General features: G+C 37.4%; 1 protein-coding gene across 2 annotated transcripts; it reads left to right on the forward strand.

Moving 5' to 3' along the window:
• Positions 1-8,060: 8,060 nt before the first annotated feature.
• Positions 8,061-13,188, forward strand: s1pr5a (sphingosine-1-phosphate receptor 5a). 2 transcript variants are annotated; one of them, XM_059348220.1, is made up of 2 exons: positions 8,061-8,177; positions 9,690-13,188. In XM_059348220.1, the coding sequence occupies exon 2, from the start codon at positions 9,950-9,952 to the stop codon at positions 11,153-11,155; it is 1,206 nt and encodes a 401-aa protein (XP_059204203.1). In that variant the 5' UTR covers positions 8,061-8,177; positions 9,690-9,949; the 3' UTR covers positions 11,156-13,188. The 2 variants fall into 2 exon arrangements, with proteins under 2 accessions (XP_059204203.1, XP_059204204.1); XM_059348221.1 differs by lacking the exon at positions 8,061-8,177 and adding an exon at positions 8,493-8,577.
• The last annotated feature ends 4,762 nt before the right edge of the window (positions 13,189-17,950 follow it).

The following is a 17,950-nucleotide window of genomic DNA, read 5'->3' on the forward strand; positions in this document are numbered from 1 at the left end:
AGTTGATTTCCTCTCTTTGCAGGCCAAGATTGGCTTGGTGGTCAACCTAAAACACAGCTCTGCAAAACTTGTGTGATTCAATTTCAGTGATGCCATCGTGTATTCTAATAAACACAGCTGTAAGTGAGCGGAGACAAAGTCATGAATAGGCAGAAAATGACTAAACAATCATTTATCTGCAGTATGGATACAGCTTGGCTGGAGCCTGAGAGTGAAGCTGGTGAGAGGTTTACATAGAGAATGAGGATGTTTGTGTTTGCATATAGACACAACTGACATTCACATATGCTTGGTTTAATCAAAACTGTCCCAAATAGCAGCCTCTTCCTGTGTTTATTTGTACCAGAAAACCTCCACTGACTTCAGCTACTTCAACCAACAAAGCTTTTTCCGCCTCTTGACTCTAATGAAAAATATCTACTTGGGAGCAGATTAGAAAAGGGAAAAAAGATCAGGGGAATAAATGAGTGTATTTTACTGTGCAAAGGCTCTCTGTAAAGGCCGTCTGGCTTTGAAACAATAAAAAACTTCAAGTGTGTTTTCCTTGTAAAAACATGAGCTGGCGAAAGAATGTTCACGTTCCACAGACCCACTACATAAAGCATATTGTATGTAAATGCCACTTTTACAGCCATTTGCATCTGTTTGCATAATAGAGAAAACACAATTAAAGGAGAAGCAGCAGAAATGAGAGCACAACCAAGCCTGGGTCTGAGTTTAAGGTTGATCTGAATTCGAATGCTTTGATTGTGAGTGCCTTTGGATAAGAAAAGAAGGGACAACAAACATGCAGACGGAGCAGCTGGAGACTGGAGACTACAGCAGGGAGAGGCAGGTACAGTAAGCTGGCCTGACAGACAGACACACATACAGTGGGCAGCAATGGAAGCAGTGGAAACATATCCAACATTATGTTCTTCCAATTTCCCCTCATTAGGAGCACTAAGTGAGGTCGCTGCCCGGCACAGCTGCACATGAAACAGTGTGGCAGAAAAGCAACAAAAGGCGAGCTATTTCTAGGATCCCCATAAAACTCTGGCAGCCACAACAGTGCTGGACATTACATTACAGTGCCTGTGTTTTTCTCTTTTTCAAAATGGGCTCTGGTGCTATATTTTTTTTATTTTTTACTCACGTGGATTCCTTCTCTCTAACACACACAAAAAATCCTGACCTCAAGTTAACCTTCACAGTGAAGACATCAAACTTGACAAATGACTAAACCCGTGTGTGCCTGCTGAAGTCTGGTTAACACCTCGTCTTAACGTTACGCTTTAGCCAGCGTACTAAGTATCAAGTGGTGGAAGCGTAGACTGTGTAGAAGAAATGGATGCAGTCACCTTCACATCAAACATTGGCAGTGATGGAAAGTAACTAAGTACATTTACTCAAGTACTGTACTTAAGTACAGTTTTGAGGTACTTGTACTTTACTTGAGTATTCCCATTTTATGTAACTTTATACTTGTACTTCACTACATTTTGAGGCAAATATTGTACCCTTTACTCCGCTACATTTAGCTGACAGTTTTAGTTACTTTTCAGGTCGAGTTTCAACATGAAAAACATGATCAATTTAAATTGATTAAAGTGACATTTGTTTAAATTAAACCTCATAACAGTATGTTAAGAATATAATGCTCATTTTTGGAATATGAAACAATCTGAGTGGGTTCATTCTGCATAACGAGTACTTTTACTTTTGATACTTTAAGTACATTTTGATGCTGATACTTTTGTACTTTTACTTTAGTAAGTTTTGAATGCAGGACTTTTACTTGTAGTGGAGTCATTTCACAGTGTGGTATTAGTACTTTTACTGAAGCAGGGGATCTGATTATTCTTTCCACTACTGACCATTGGTGTGTGGACTATGGTTTTGAAGGCTCAAGATTTGGATTCTGTGCATCACCATCTTGTTTTTTTTTGCAACCAGCACATGCACAGAACAGATCCGGAGCTGGAAAGATGCTAAATTATAAGCTAATACTAGCCCTAGCTTGGTGAGCAAGCATAAATAAACAGCAAAGTGTCTTTTGCTAAAACTAAACATTAAACAAGACGTTTTTAAAGAAACCAAAATGTTACAGTTAACAAGTGTTGAACTGAAAGCACACTGTGACAAGTGTCAAATTTCCAAAACGCTCTTTGGTAGCAATCAGTCAATCACAAGATAGCCACACGTATTTATCACTTAATGTTGCAGCTGGTAATAGTGGAGCTAATTTTGGTGACACTTCCTCTGACAACAGTATCTATATAATGCATTATAATCTGCTTAGAGCTTGGTGTGATTATGGTACAAGTACTGTACTTAAGTACAGTTTTGAGGTACTTGCACTTTTCTTGAGTATTTCCATTTTATGTAACTTTTTACTTCTACTCTGCTACATTTTGAGGCAAATATTGTACCTCTTACAACATGATACATTTAAAGTGATTAGACATTTATTTTGAAATGTGTGTATTAGGTAGTTAAAATGAGCCCTGTATTTACAAAATAAAAATGCTGCTTACATAAATGCATCAATACAATGGTGGGTTCATTCTGCATAAAGAGTACTTTTACTTTTGATACTTTAAGTACATTTTGATGCTGATACTTTTGTACTTTTACTTTAGTAAGTTTTGAATGCAGAACTTTTACTTGTAGTGGAGTTATTTCACAGTGTGGTATTAGTACTTTTACTGAAGTAAGGGATCTGAATACTTTTTCCACGACTGACCATTGGTGTCTGGACAATGGTTTTGAAGCCTCAAGATTAGGATTCTGTGCATCACATCTCGGTTTTAGTGTATTTTACTGTGCAAAGGCTCTCTGTAAAGGCTGTCAGGCTTTGAAACAATAAAAAACTTCAAGTGTGTTTTCCTTGTAAAAACATGAGCTGGAGAAAGAATGTTCACGTTCCACAGACCCACTACATAAAGCATATTGTATGTAAATGCCACTTTTATAGCTTTTTGCATCTGTTTGCATAATAGAGAAAACACAATTAAAGAAGAAGCAGCAGCAGGAAGTAACAGATCTGAATACTTTTTTCCACCACTGGTTACTAATGACTAAAGGTGTCATATAAATGTAGTGGAGTATAAAGTTAGAGTACCTCAGATTTGAGAACTTGTTGCCTTCCACCACTGAAAGTATCAGACTCAAAGCACACCCTGACTCTATATTCAAGTCCAAAAAGCATTAACAAGTGATTGTTCAATTAGAGAGGTGTGATTTCGTTCTATTGTCTTGTATAACAAACATGATACAGACACTGTGTGTTTGGAACTGTTAGCGAGGGGTGAGAATGTAATTTCAAGGTGTGATTTAGCTTCATATGGCCCACCAGTAACACCTCAGAGCACAGAAACGCAGAGCACTGTTTACAGTGTGGGCTTTTATTTGATTAAAAGTAGCAACGTAGGAAGAAGGGGGGTTCACAAGCCCTGTCCCAAAAGAAAACAGTCAGCCACTTTAGGAGCATTTACCCAAACAGCTCATCAGTCAGTGACAAACAGCAGCCTTGGAGACAACACAAGCAGCAGTAAATCTAAAGCGGGCTATCATGACAAAAGCAGGATTGACTCGACTTCCTTTACTGTAAGCGCATTAACGTCACAGGAAAAATCACCCAGAGCCAGCAGTGTCGGACAGAACATATTGAATAGAGAAGGCCCCCTCCTCCACCCCCAGGCAGTGAGCCGGCCGGGTGGGTCCCGACTGGTCACTCTGCTCGAAAAGTTTGCTTGTGGCCCGAGGGGAAGAGGAGCAGATCTCCGCTGAGGGGAGAAAGAAAAGACAGAGCAGAGAGTCCTGCTGTCATGTCTTTGTGTGTCAACTAATCAGGGGCAGCACACTGAGAGGTGGTCACAGTGTCCCTGCAGGGGGTTGACTGCTGCTCTGCTAACAGAGGAACCTGCACTGTAAAAAAAAAAAAACCTGTTGTTTTTTATGGTAAAAAACCAGCAGCTGTGGTTGCCAGAACTTTACCGTAATAAATACGGTGCAACTTTTTCTAATATTACGGTAAAAGGAGATAAGCGTGGTTGATTTCATGTTTAAGATTGCCATTTTATTCCATATTTTATCATAAAAAATAAAAAGTTTTGTCTCTACAGTTCTGTCATATAATTGATAAGAAATACTTTATAAATGCGGCATAAATTAAAGATTTTACCATTAAATATTACAGTATATTTTTGTTAGAAACACAGTGCCAGTGTATTTTACAGTGGAGTAATCTATTTAAAAAAAGAAAATGTAAAAAATACTGTTTTGGCTGATGGCTGTTACAGTGAGAAAAATAATTTTTTTACAAAAAATAAATGCAATAATTACAGAGATATATAACAGTATATTTTTGTTACAAACACGGTACCAGTGTATTTTACAGTGGAATAATGTTTGTTTTTAAAAACTGTAAAAAAAAAAAATTACTGTTTTGGCTGATATATACATTTACAGTGTTTCATTGTTACTGAAACTGAATTAACCCATTTATCATTTTACAGTTTTTTACTGTCAAGGTTTAGCAGTTTTTCACTGTAAAATCTACAGACATTTTTTACAGTGTGGTTATCACTTGGGTGGGCCTCGGGGAGCAGAGGAGGACCAGGCAGACACTTAAAGGGGACGATCCCAGACTGGCAGGTGTGGTGCGAGGAGCTGCTGAAGCTAAAATAAGAACAATTCTTGTTGAGGAAAATAACGACCACCAGTGAGGAACGCTCTAATATGACGAAGCTTCATACACACGTGCTGTAAAATGCTCTGTGGAAATGAGTAAAGTATTAATTATGGGTCTAAGTGTTGGATGCACGTCACAGCTCCTCCTCTGTGTGTCAATTCCTACCAGTGACTTCATCTGTGCTTTTTCTCAAGGATATCCCTCTCCTTTCTAGGCACAATGAGGCAGCTTCCTGTTTAGAGAAAGGCCTTCACTCTGACTCCATCACCTTACGTAATTTCCATGTCACTCTGCCAGTGTCCCAGCAATGTCACACCAGTGGAAAATCACATTCATTTGCTTTTGTTTTCATTTAGGTGGAATTTAAAGCGCTTCTGAAAAGCATAACTTCTCATATTTATTAAAGCTGGAGAAAATTAATTATTTGCAAGCAGCACTGCCACTTTCATACAACATATAATGTGCAATACAATGGATAACGCGGTAATGCAATAATAACAGCACTTTAAAATACAATTTTTACTATTTTTTCTCATTTTTTTTACTTGCACTTTATCAGTGTAAATGTGTTTACATGCACTGCCAGTTTTACAAAATTTCCCAGTTTGCACTATGACCCTACTACTCATGTTCTTTTACACAATTCATTTAATTCTTGTGTAGTTTCATTTCTCGTATTCTATTTATATATGTTCACTGTAAAAAAAAAAAAAACTGTTGTTTCTACAGTAAAAAAACGGCAGATGTGGTTGCCAGAACTTTACCGTAACAAATATGGTGCAACTTTTTCTAATATTACGGTAAAATGATATTAGCACGGTTAATTTCACATTTTAGATTGCTATTTTACTCCATATTTTAGCGAAAAAAAATAACACGTTTTTCCTTCTAAATAAATGTTGTTCTGCCATATAATTGACAAGAAAATACTTTATAAATGCCACATAAATAAAAGATTTTACCATTAAATATTACAATATATTTTTGTTAGAGATATGGTGTTTAGTACATTTAACAGTGAGAAAAAAATCTATTCAAAAATGACAGCTTATATGTATAAGGTTCCAGTGTATTTTACAGTGGAGTAATGTATTTTTACATTTTTTTTTTTAAACTGTAAAAAAAACCAACTCTTTTGGCTGATATATATATATTTACGGTGTTTCATTGTTACTGAAACTGAATTAACCCATTTATCATTTTACGGTCTTCGTAAAATCTACAGACATTTATTTCTGTGTTCTACTCGTGTTCTTTTACTCAATTAATTTAATTCTTGTGTAATTTCATTTCTCGTATTTTCTTTATATATGTACGCTGAAACATTGGGAAGCTACCATGTGGATTTTTGTTGTATTTTTACTTTATACGCAGGACAAACACTATTCTACGTGTAGAGACAGGCCTCATGATCAAAGTGTCCATCACATAGGTGTCAAGGAGCTGAAAAGTGAAAAAAAAAAATATTTTTTTACCATATTGTTTAAATGAATTTCATCAAATTGGAAAAGAAAACAGAAAAGAAGTTATCCAAAGCTGGCAGGTAAATAAATGATTGACTTGGTGATAAGATTTCTGCTGTGGTCTATCTCCCTCCAGCTGTGTGTGCTAATGTGATGGTGGATGTAGCTGTAGACTGTAATGAGATATAAAGGGTGATTACAACATTAGTAAAATAAATTAGTTTAACACTTTTCTCAACATAAATAGAAAGAAGTTTAGACGGAGGTCAGATAATAAACTGCAATCCAGAGTGTTAAAAAAGTGAAAGTTAAAATCCCCTCCACTCAACAACAGTGGGGTTTAACTTGTGACTTCACTGACTTCACTCTACTTAAATCTGAGTATGTATGAGCATGAAAATACTCGATAACCCAAGTTAAAAAATGAAAAAGTATGTTAATTAAGAAGTGTGCCGCGAATCAGTTAATTTCCTGGGTGAACTTACATTAACAATATTGATTCCAAGCATGTCCCGATTGATTTCTCCGATCCACTTTGTTTGATCCAATCAGCAGCATCCAATCAGGTTTCAGAAGAGAACTATGAAGAACAAATAAACAATCATTTAAAAGACTTTCATGGTTCTTATATATTATATGATTTTTCTATTGGTAATATGGCATTAACTTTGGTAAAGACCGCATTCTAACAGGTTTAGGACTTGAAACCCAAAGTTTAAGATTTCAGTCAGTCTTGAAACTTGACTGAGGACCTTCATTTATTCATTCATTATCCTTAACCGATGATCCGCACTCAGGACTGGGGACCTTACAGTCTTCAATTCAGATGCAACTCTGGACTTGTGACTTGACTCAGTCTTGCCTTTTGTGACTTGAGACTTGCCTCCGTCTTGTCTGTTTTGACTTGAAACTTGACTCAGTCTTGTCCGTTTTGACTTGAGACTTGACTCGAGGCATTATTGTCTGAATTTTACTCTAAACTTGCCTGCTTGACTTGAGACTTGACTAGAGGTATGACTGTCTTGATTTTAGTCTAAACTTGCCTGCTTTGACTTGAGACTCAACTTGAGACTTGACGGGACCTGCCAATCTTGACTTGGGACTTAGGACACAATCATGTCATGTGAAAACTGGAAGCTTCCTGTGTTCATGGGAACTTACATTTCAGTGAACACATCTTGCGTCCAGCTGTTAGTCTTTTGAAATGAAAATATTTGCCTCTCAGTTGTTGTTTTTTGAAGGTAGGAGGAGTTGATGTAATTTTAAGAATTTATCACAACATAATTGAACCGTTGTACATAAATGATTATTCAAAGCGAAGTGCTTTTATGTCTTAAGAGGAAGAGCTCTATAAAAGGCACATTGGCCAAAAAAAGTGATTTCTTTTTTCATGTCTGAGCGAAAAGATAATTACAGATGACGCCTATCTGAGTACGTTATTTTCTCAAATCTGAGGTTTCTGCCCTGCAAATGAGATCCAGCTGCACCTGCCTCACAAATTACTATTTATCCACTGACAGATTAACTTGTGGTTTTGAGTTTACTTCAGAGTGTGACGCTTCCCTTTATGAAGTGTGGGAGAAAGATTTCAACACAATCTGACAAACCTGCAGAGCAACATGGAACCATAATGATCTAGAGGCATCATTACACCTCACAATATTTGAATAGAAGCTATACTTCAGCAGTATGTTGGCTGTACCTCAGGGCAAACTGAGTGATGAGGTGAAAATCTCACTTTCTTCCTCTAATGTTTAAGCGACAACAACAGAAACCAGTAATCTGTCATCGAGCTGTAATACCTCCTGAGGGCAAATCAGAAAAAACGCAACAAGGGGTCAGACGGAGGAGGGAGGGAAAGAAGTCGTTGAAGGGCATTAAAGACCAACCCACTGCATGTCGAGTCCTGCCCTGCTCTTTTCCCACATCACACTCTCATGTCGCTGTGATCACTCAGCCCGTGTCCTCCTCCTCTCTCCGGCCGTGGGATCACTCCTCACACTGCTCCTCTTTACTGGATATTTACGGCTTTCTTACAGGTGCGTGGAAAAGTTACGTTTTTACTAAGTTGTTCCGATAAGATGCGTTCAGGGGCGTTAAATGCGTCTGCGGTGCTCGCATACTTCACTGTATGTAAATAACCTTTGCAGTGTGAATTATGTGGGCAGTTTTGATGTGTTTTCTTTCTTTATTTTTTAACTGTACGCGCAAATGTATGTAAAAGAAATTATTAAACAAAAACGAGTCAAATTTACCGGTTTTGATACACATACTGTAGGCTATATAAGCTGAGAGATGGTTTCTAATAGTGGTTGTGTCCCAGACGGTTAATACGGTAATAAACTTTTTTTTTTTTTAATTAAATTTTGACTGGTACAAACAATCATTGGCGATGTTTGCTTTGAGAAAAATGTTCCTGCAGCAGTGAATTTGCACTTTGTGAGTGTTAAAAACTTCCCCTCCATTTTCATTTTCATAAAAGAAAATGTTATTTTTAAACTTGATTGATTTTATTTCTCTGCAGAACCCTAACAGATAATCAAATAAACAAAATTTAGAGAGAAAAATGTGCTTTTTAATTAAAGTGGTTGCAACCCAAACTTACAGTCTATGGAACATTGGCTGCCGGATCCCAAGAAAACATGTTTTAACTTTAAAGATAAAATACAGAAATTTGACTTACATTGCTGCCTAGACTTATTTTGCATTGGTGGAATGTAACTAAGTACTCTTACGTACCTTACTTGAGTATTTCCATTTTTTATGCTACTGTATATCACATTTTAGAGATACATTTGTATTTTTTATTCCACTACATTTGTCTGACAGCTTTAGCTACCTTTCACATTAGTTTTTGTATCTTTCTGGTCCACTACAAACCTGTCATATCTCTCCAAATGTGGTGGATTTGATTGTTTGTGATAAACTGAAGGATGGAGTGTTCTTGTAGGTGTTGAGGAAATTTTTCACCTAATTTTCTTTATAAATCCTTTTGGATCTGCTGGAAAAATACAGCGTTACAAAGCTGAAAACAGCACATAAATAGTTGACATTTTAGAGATACATGACTCTCACAGGACAAACATGATGCATTGAAGCAGATAAAATTACCCAACAGTATATATTAATGCAGCAGCTATAGTAATCCAAAAACATCAGGTTTTATAGCAAAACACTGAGAGGGAACAATTTACTGCACAGTGAATATTTTTATTTTCCATACTTTAAGTTGCTGATAATACTTGCATGTTTTTACTTAGGTTGTGAATGCAGGACTTTGACTTGTAATGCAGTTTTTTTACAGTGTCATATCAATACCTTTGCTTCTGCTTTTTTGTCCTAACAGTCATTAGTCCAATGTGCAATATTCTGCAGTGGAGGCTTCGTCTCATTAATCATTAATCATTATTCATCACTATTATGTGTAATTATCTGTGTGTATTTTGGACATTGGAGCTGGTTTCTAAATAAATTCAATACTTCCTGTTGTCAATCATCATGTTTATTTTTCCTGATCAATACTAACTTTCCTCTCCTCTTGTTTACTGCAGGCTGGCTCTCATCGCCTCCTAGTGAACAGCTGTGGCATTGAAGAAAAGTGATTTTTGAGGGAAATTTCTGAAACCACAGGAAATCCTATTTTATAGCATCAAAAGGAACACTTTTTCCCCTGCGTACAACAGCTGTCTGCCTCTGTCTTTTCCAAGCTTCAAATACCAAGAATGTTGAACCAGAGGACTAAATGACACTTTATCTGTGGCTCTTATCTTAAAGTGAAGAAAGAACAAATTCACCTTGGGAAGTAACAAGAATGTCCACAGAGTCTTTCCATGCTGCCTATGCTGCCGTAGCCCCGACCACCGTCCCAATGTCCCCCTCCACAGGAAACCTGCTTCGGATGTTTCGTGAGTACCAAAGCAATGCGGTCATCTTGGAGCACTACAACTTCACAGGCAAGCTGCAGGAGAACAAGTACAAGGAAGGACTCAAACCGGAGGCCATAGCTTTCCTGCTGGTCTGCCTGCTTATAGTCATGGAAAACGCTGTGGTGCTTCTGGCTATCTGGAAGAACAAGAAGTTCCATGTGCCCATGTACTACCTACTGGGCAACCTGACTCTGTCTGACCTGCTGGCAGGTTTCACCTACATGGTGAACATCATCACGTCTGGAGCCAACACGTTGAACATGACCCCTGTGTTGTGGTTCCTGAGGGAGGGGGGCGTGTTCATCATGCTGGCAGCATCCGTCATCAGCTTGTTGGCTATTGCCATAGAGCGCCATGTCACCATGGTGAGGATGAAGCCGTACCAAGGCGACAAGCAAGGCCGGATGTTTGCTCTAATTGGTGCCAGTTGGGTGCTGTCCGTGTTCCTGGGTGTCCTGCCTGTCCTCGGCTGGAACTGTATGGGACGTCTGGACCAGTGCTCCACCGTCCTCCCGCTCTACGCCAAGAGCTACATCCTCTTCTGCATCACCGTCTTCAGCGCCATCCTCATGTCCATCGTGGTGCTCTATGTGCGCATCTTCCGGATCGTCAAGTGCAACACCCAGCGCCTTGCTTCGGTTCCACATCGCAAAGGCCTCTACCGCAAATCCCAGAAGTACATGGCGCTGCTGAAGACCGTCACCATCGTCTTGGGGGTCTTCATCATGTGCTGGCTGCCCCTCTTCATCCTCCTCCTGCTGGACTTCTGCTGCCCAGCCAAGAGCTGCGGGGTGCTCTTCAAAGCGGACTATTTCCTGGGTATCGCCATGTTCAACTCCCTCCTCAACCCCATCATCTACACCCTGACCAGCAAGGACATGAGGAGGGCCATCCTCAGGCTGCTCTGCCGACACTGTCTCTTGACAAAAGACGGACAGGTGAAGAAGATCGGGATGCCCTTCCTGGAGTGCAGCACCAGTAAGACTGATGCAGCCTCTCACAGACTGGAGGGACTGGAGACGACTGTGTCCTCCGGTAACTTTACACCGACAACTATCAAAGCCATTTACCCCAGGATGTCGAAAACATGACAGAGCAGCTCACTGAGAGCAAGCATTCGGACTAAGACTTAGCTGCTTGTCTCTAATCTGAGTTTCATATCTTTGTTGCACTCTGATGGGTTTTAGTAGTAACCCTCATGAACAGAATAAGCTCAATGTATGAGTCCAAATTGGGAGAAAGATATAAACTTGTGAAGTTTTCTATAAGAGATTCAGCATGAAAACCAGAAATGTCAATGCTTTAATAGTAGCTGGCCATTCCTTTAAAAAACTAGCATTACATTCATATTTTAGACACTGAAAACAAGGCCAGTATTTGTTATAGGGCTGGGCGATATGACGACATATATCGTACAACGATATAAAAATGTATTGCATATATTTTTATATACTCTCATGCAGATGTCAAAAAGCCAGCGACTAACTGGAGTTGCCCCCTTTAAGCTGATTACTAGAGTAATGAATCATTTTGGTCTTAGTCAATTATAATTTGTGTAGTCGAATAGTGTTTTTTTAAAGCTTCTGTTAAAGTTGAATTACATTTTTATATTTTGTGGAGAAACTCAGTTTTTACAGATCTGTCAATGAAATCAACAAAAAAATTAGATTAGTCGACAAAATCGTGTTAGTTGACATATGATTTTTTTTAGTCAAGGAAAGCCATAGAGTGAACTACATCGCAGCAATATTTTAAACACAAAAGGCTTTAAGTTGTTATTTCAAATATACAAATGATTTTTTGAATGCCCAGAAAACATATAGTTATAATGTAATGTATATCATTTTTTGAGATATAAAATGACTTTTGTCGGAATATAACATTTTGGACATATTGCCCAGCCCTAATTTGTTTAATGCATTCTTAACATATCTCTAATGTGTTATAATTGGTTTATAGCACTTTATAATTATAGGTACAAGCACTCATAAATATCCATAATGCTTTATAAAAAAAAGTCATTATTATTAGCCTAACCCCTACCCTAATCCTAATCACATTGTAATGCATTTTAACAGGTTATAATGCATTATAAATATATGATGTATTGCAACTGAGAATTATAACCTATGGTCCTTGTAAAAACAATGTCTGACTTGACTGAGCTTATAAACCATCTTAAAATACTAAATAATGTGTTAAGATTGTTGTTTTATATATTTTAAAAGTTTATGAGTGCCTGTAACTATAATTATACAGTGCTATTAGCAGATTATAATGCATTGTAAGTATATTTATGATGCATCATAGACATGGGTGCCATACAAAGAGTAACAAGTTTTCCTTTTGCAACAATCATTTTTTTATCAGTGTTTTTTCTCCCCGACACGAAATGAAAGAGTGTGCAGACGTTTCACATAAATACAGCCAATTACGCCGTACATCTGATAGACTGGGAGCCCAAGCATGAGGTTTATCCTTATCTCCTGTCCCTGTGCAGCACGTAATGATATGTTGTTACAAACACGGAGCATCCACACCCAAAACCTGCTGCCAAACCCATTTAATTTCTGCCATGTGAGTTTTGGTCAGCAGCAATGCTGGGTAGAGGTCCCCTCGGCCCAGATCACAGGCTCGGCGGCCTGGAGGACGTCACATCGAGGGTTGTGCTGAGCGGTTTGCAGCTCTGGAGGTCCCCTCAACATATGTAGCGACACATGATGAATGACTTAAAGCAATAAAGTCGACAGGGGAGGTTTGTTGACGCCTTCTTGGTCTAACGGGGGAGAAAGTCCCAGTACTTGTGTACAAAAAAATGTTTTTTTTCGATGGTGAAAGAAATGAATCTGTTTTTCTCGCGAAAGATCGCAGATGCAATCTGGTTCCACAGGAGAATGTGGGCTTTAAAAGGACTGGGGAATTTCACTGTGGTTACAGTGTCATAAGAACTCTGCCAACTGTAATATTGTATAGATGTAAAGAGAAAAAAAAAATCTATTTACTGATTTTTTCAGTATACTTTGTAAATATATATAGCCTTTTCTGCGCTGCATTTTGTATTGTAAAAACCTCATTTAAGTTATGATGTCACTTTTTATATGTGCACTGAATAAAACATATGTGAATGAAGTTTACATGGAAGTTTGTATATGTTCTTTACCCTCGTAGTCGCGTCTTTTAGTTTTCTTTCAGTGGGTCATGTCTGAAATCTTCAGATCTCAATGATTCACATCCTTCCTGTCTGACCACAAAATAAGACTTATTAATATCCAGTTTTGCATGCAAACACAGACACGCAGACATGCACACACACTTTGTCTTCTGCATTTAACCCATCCTTTAACCAACCAGTGAACACACCATGCCACCAAGCAGTGGAGCAAGCAGCTCCGAGTTGCTTTAGAGTTCAATTAATCACAATGACATCACTCTTTAATATGAAAAAATTAGATATAGTATACTCTTTTGCCCCAAATGAATACACACAGTCAGGTTTCTTAATGTGTGTTAAACACTTGTATGAACAAAGTGAATTTTTCCTCATCTGGATCCTCGGTGCCTTGCCATCGATCAATATGTGCTGTGTGTGCGTCTGAGTGTGTGTTTGTGTGCGTACGTGGGGATGGGAGGGGTGGGTTTTGTCATTTTTATTGTCTGTTTTTATTCTTATTTTTTGTAAAGCACTTTGTGTTGAATTTCTCTGTATGAAAAGCTATATAAATAAAGTTTGACTGATTGATTGAATTTAAGTCAAATCCTAATATAGCATAATCTAGTAAAGATGGTGGTTATGTGCTACTTTACTGTTAACATTTAACAAGCCCACTCAAACATGAGTAGTTTCAACAAGGTAGAGATGAAAGCGAGAAGAAAGACTTACAGATAGGGGTTCAGTCCTGACTATCAAACCCCACCTCCTCACCAACCACTTGTTAACCACTTGTTAGAGAATGTGACATGTGTGGCTGAGATAGAGCTGAATTTGCAGAAAAAGAGGGTGAAAGCTAGCTGAGGCTGTTTACCGTATGGAAACCACACACTGGTGCTCTTTCACAAGCTCTGGTAAATGTGAGAAGCAGCCACTGACACTGTATGTCAGCCTGCCCACTCTTAACCACCTGCCACGCTGCAGTGGTACACAATCGTGGCATCAGGTCCTTTTCAGATGAGGAAGTTTCAGTTCTCAGCAGAGCACACCATGCAGAAACATGAAGTGGCTCTGTCAATGCTGCCTCTTTCTTTTTTCCAACTTACCATTATGATGCTTGAATTGTGACGAACTAGATGAATGTAATTGTACTTATGGCACAGTTAGACATACAGATATCTATGGACCTAATGTATGGTGTGAGGAAGCACCAACTCCCTCACTAGCTGTTGCTTAAACCCCTTTGGCTTTAACAAAATTGCCCAGACTCATACACAGTTTTCTGTTTCCTATATTTTGTATCAAATGGTTAGAGGATAAATTTAGAAATATAAATTATTTACTTTGCATAAAGCTCAGTTTTAAGTGAAAGCCATAAGCTGTCCTTTGAGTCCTTTGTGGAGGCCATCTTGTTCTGGTGCCTAAAGAGGAAGCACACCTCAGCTGCAGCCCTTTTATGGTGTATGTGAGTATGTGGGTAATGCATCTAATTGGTCCAAAGATGTACTTAATGATTACATATTAATGAAATTAAATGGGGTTTGTTGGTGTGAGCAAACTAAGAAAACTGTTCACATTTTTAAAAGACTTATGTTTTACTTGAATAATTTTTAGAGATTTTTCTGCTCATGCTACTATTTATATATATTTTATCATGCTCTACTTCTTAATTATTTATTTATCTTTTTTTATCGGGAAAGACACAGAACCCAGTGGAGGGATTATATATCTCTCCTGGCCTGGGGAGAGGGGCGCCTGGAATGCCCTGCTTAGCCTGCCGCCCCTGCGACCCGGCCCCGGATAAGCGGAGAAAAATGGATGGATGGATCTAGCTTTTTTTTAAAATCTTATCTTATCTTACCTTACTTTATTTTTTTATAAAATTAATTTCTAACCTGCCTCCAGTGTTTCCTCACTGCTCCACGTTGAGATGGAGCTTCCTAAGTTTGTGCTTTGTTTTTAATGGGATGGTGGATGGAGGGTCAGGGTGGAGGGTTGGGGATGGGCGGAGAGTGTTTGCTTGTTTCTATGTTTTCTTATTATTATTATTAATAATAATTTCTCCTTTTTTATGTAAAGCCCTTTGTGTTGAATCTCTCTTATATGAAAAGTTTTATACAAATAAGGTCTGATTGATTGATTGAAGAATAACTATGTATATTTGTGTTTAACCTTGTCACCTCTCATGTTATAGTGCTGACCTGATCATGAGGCGGGCTCTCATGCTACATATATGAGTGACATGACAGAGGCAGAGGCTGATAGAGGGAGAGTGCCGTCTGAACTGTTTGAGCTGTGACCTTCTTTTTTTTTACTCATATTTTATTGTCTTGTTCTATTTTTTTGAGACTGAAAATAAAAGTCTGAGTCATTTTTCAGCATAAATCCTGGCCATTGTCATGGGTTTTTTGTCCTCCCCAAGTCTCACTATGTGTCCCTGCACCTCACATTGCAACATATGGGTACAAGTTGACTTCTAAATTCAGCAGTAACAGAGAATTTGTCAAGCAAAACATAATTTTTCACCTTCTTTTCAAAAGGATAAAATGTTGTGAAACTCACCTGCTGATGTGAGCCGAGCCTGCAGTTCCTGAACCAGAGATTCAGAGACAATGGGAGTGTATGGAAAGTTAAATCTATCACATAAACCAGTAAACTGACGATTCTGACCAAGTGGCATATTTTATGGTTATTCATATTATATTCACTGCATAACAATACCTGAAACTGTAAAATTAATCAAAAATAGTGAATGGAATAACTCCAGGAACAATTTGAATTATATTTGAAATGATTATTTCCTGTCACATTGGGGAAGAAAAACCATCTAGTATAAATGTTATATATATATATATATATATATATATATATACATATATATATATATACAGTCATGGAAGAAATTAGACAATTTTTTTTGACAAATATAATGATAACAACAAAAATAACTGATAAGAGTTTAATTTAAGCGCTGATATCGAGACATTTTCCATGGATTTATTGATGATTTGGGTTATTATCAAGAAAACCAAAGAAAATGTCTAGATATCAGCGCTTAAATTAAACTCTTATCAGCCATTTCTGTTATCATTATATTTGTCCAAACAAATGTACCTTTAGTTGTACCAGGCTTTAAAATTAACAATAAATTGAAGAAAACAAGGGTGGTCTAATTCTTTTTCTTTTACACTATTTAAAATGAAGGCCTTGCAACCCCTTGTGAAGCTCTGGTGCCCCCTAGTGGGGGTCAGGACCCCCAGCTTGGGAACCAGTGACAATAGCAACCCTGATTGAATATAAACTAATTATCCACGTTTGTGTTCAGGATGAAAATAAAACAAATGAGTGTGATGCCGAGCTTTAAGTGAATTCCAGAGTCTGCAGAGCTTTTTAAAGAATAAAATTTAGGAACTTTTCAAGCACTATCAAGGCACCTAAATCACAATATCAAGATTCTTGAAGCCTTTATTAATGTGAATGTGAAATATTGCAAATGAAGCAGATGACGATGCTGCGGAGCAGATCAGAAAAAAGCTCTATTTTCAATCTGGCACCTGACAGTAAATTGAGCTCTTCGACTGGTGAGAGATGGCAAACAAATATAACGTCAGGATCATTTAATTTCAAATATTAAAAGATTTGTGTTTAACACTCGAGACTACAGCTGAAACACCAGATCATGTTGCGATTTAAGCTTTTTTCTGGGAGTATACTCAAATTCAAGCTTATTCCTGACCTTGAAAACTTTAAGACTTTGTACTCTGTAATCCCCAATAACCAGTGAGGCCCTTAAGTATGAGTCAGTCAATAGTGTCCAGAAAGTATTAAACAGATTTAATACTTCAGTAAAAAGTTAATGGTTTGAACTGTAAAAGTAATGAACAAACATATGACAGCTGGCTAACTGTATTCTGTAACTAGCTCACTACATTTATGGATAAACATCTGAAATAATTATTTACTCCAAAAATTATGATGGATTTTTGTCTGTTATTTACATTTTACCCAGCATCCTAACTTCTTTGGAATGAGGCAGTGGTGGAAAGTATTCAGATCCCTTACTAAAGTAAAAGTACTAATACCACACTGTGAAATTACTCCACTACAAGTACAAGTCCTGCATTCAAAACTTACTGAAGTAAAAGTACAAAAGTATCAGCATCAAAATGTACTTAAACGTATCAAAAGTAAAAGTACTACTTTTGTTTGACCATATAATTTATACATATTTGACCTGATAATTTATTAAGCAGATCACAAATGAAAAACATCAGACTAAATGTGAATTTGTATGTCTGTATAAGCTGCAAAAATTGAAATAAATGTAAGTTTTAAAAGGTTAAAGTACTAGTTATGCAGAATGAACCCACTCAGATTGTAATATATATTCAAAATATATTAGATTATTTGTTTTGATGCATTTATGTAAGCAGCGTTTTAATTTAGTAAAGATAGGGCTCATTTTAACTACTAAATTTAAAAAATGTCTAATCACTTTAAATTGATTATGTTTTTATGTTAAATTTCAACCAGAAAAGTAAATAAAGCTGTCAGCTTAATGTAGTGGAGTAAAAAATACAATATGTGCCTCAAAATGTAGAAGTAGAAGTATAAAGTTACATAAAATGGAAAACTAAAAATGGAACTTAAGTACAGTACTTGAGTAGCCAAAACACATTTCCACTGTATGAAAAACATACTGTAATACTGTAGCCACATTTTTATTATTTTAGGGTTA

The sequence above is a fragment of the Centropristis striata genome, chromosome 13 (assembly GCF_030273125.1).
Source record: "Centropristis striata isolate RG_2023a ecotype Rhode Island chromosome 13, C.striata_1.0, whole genome shotgun sequence".
NCBI lineage: Eukaryota > Metazoa > Chordata > Actinopteri > Perciformes > Serranidae > Centropristis > Centropristis striata.

Coding starts and splice junctions, on each gene's coding strand:
- s1pr5a (XM_059348220.1), top strand. CDS start 9,950: ATGTCCACAGAGTCTTTCCATGCTGCCTATGCTGCCGTAGCCCCGACC.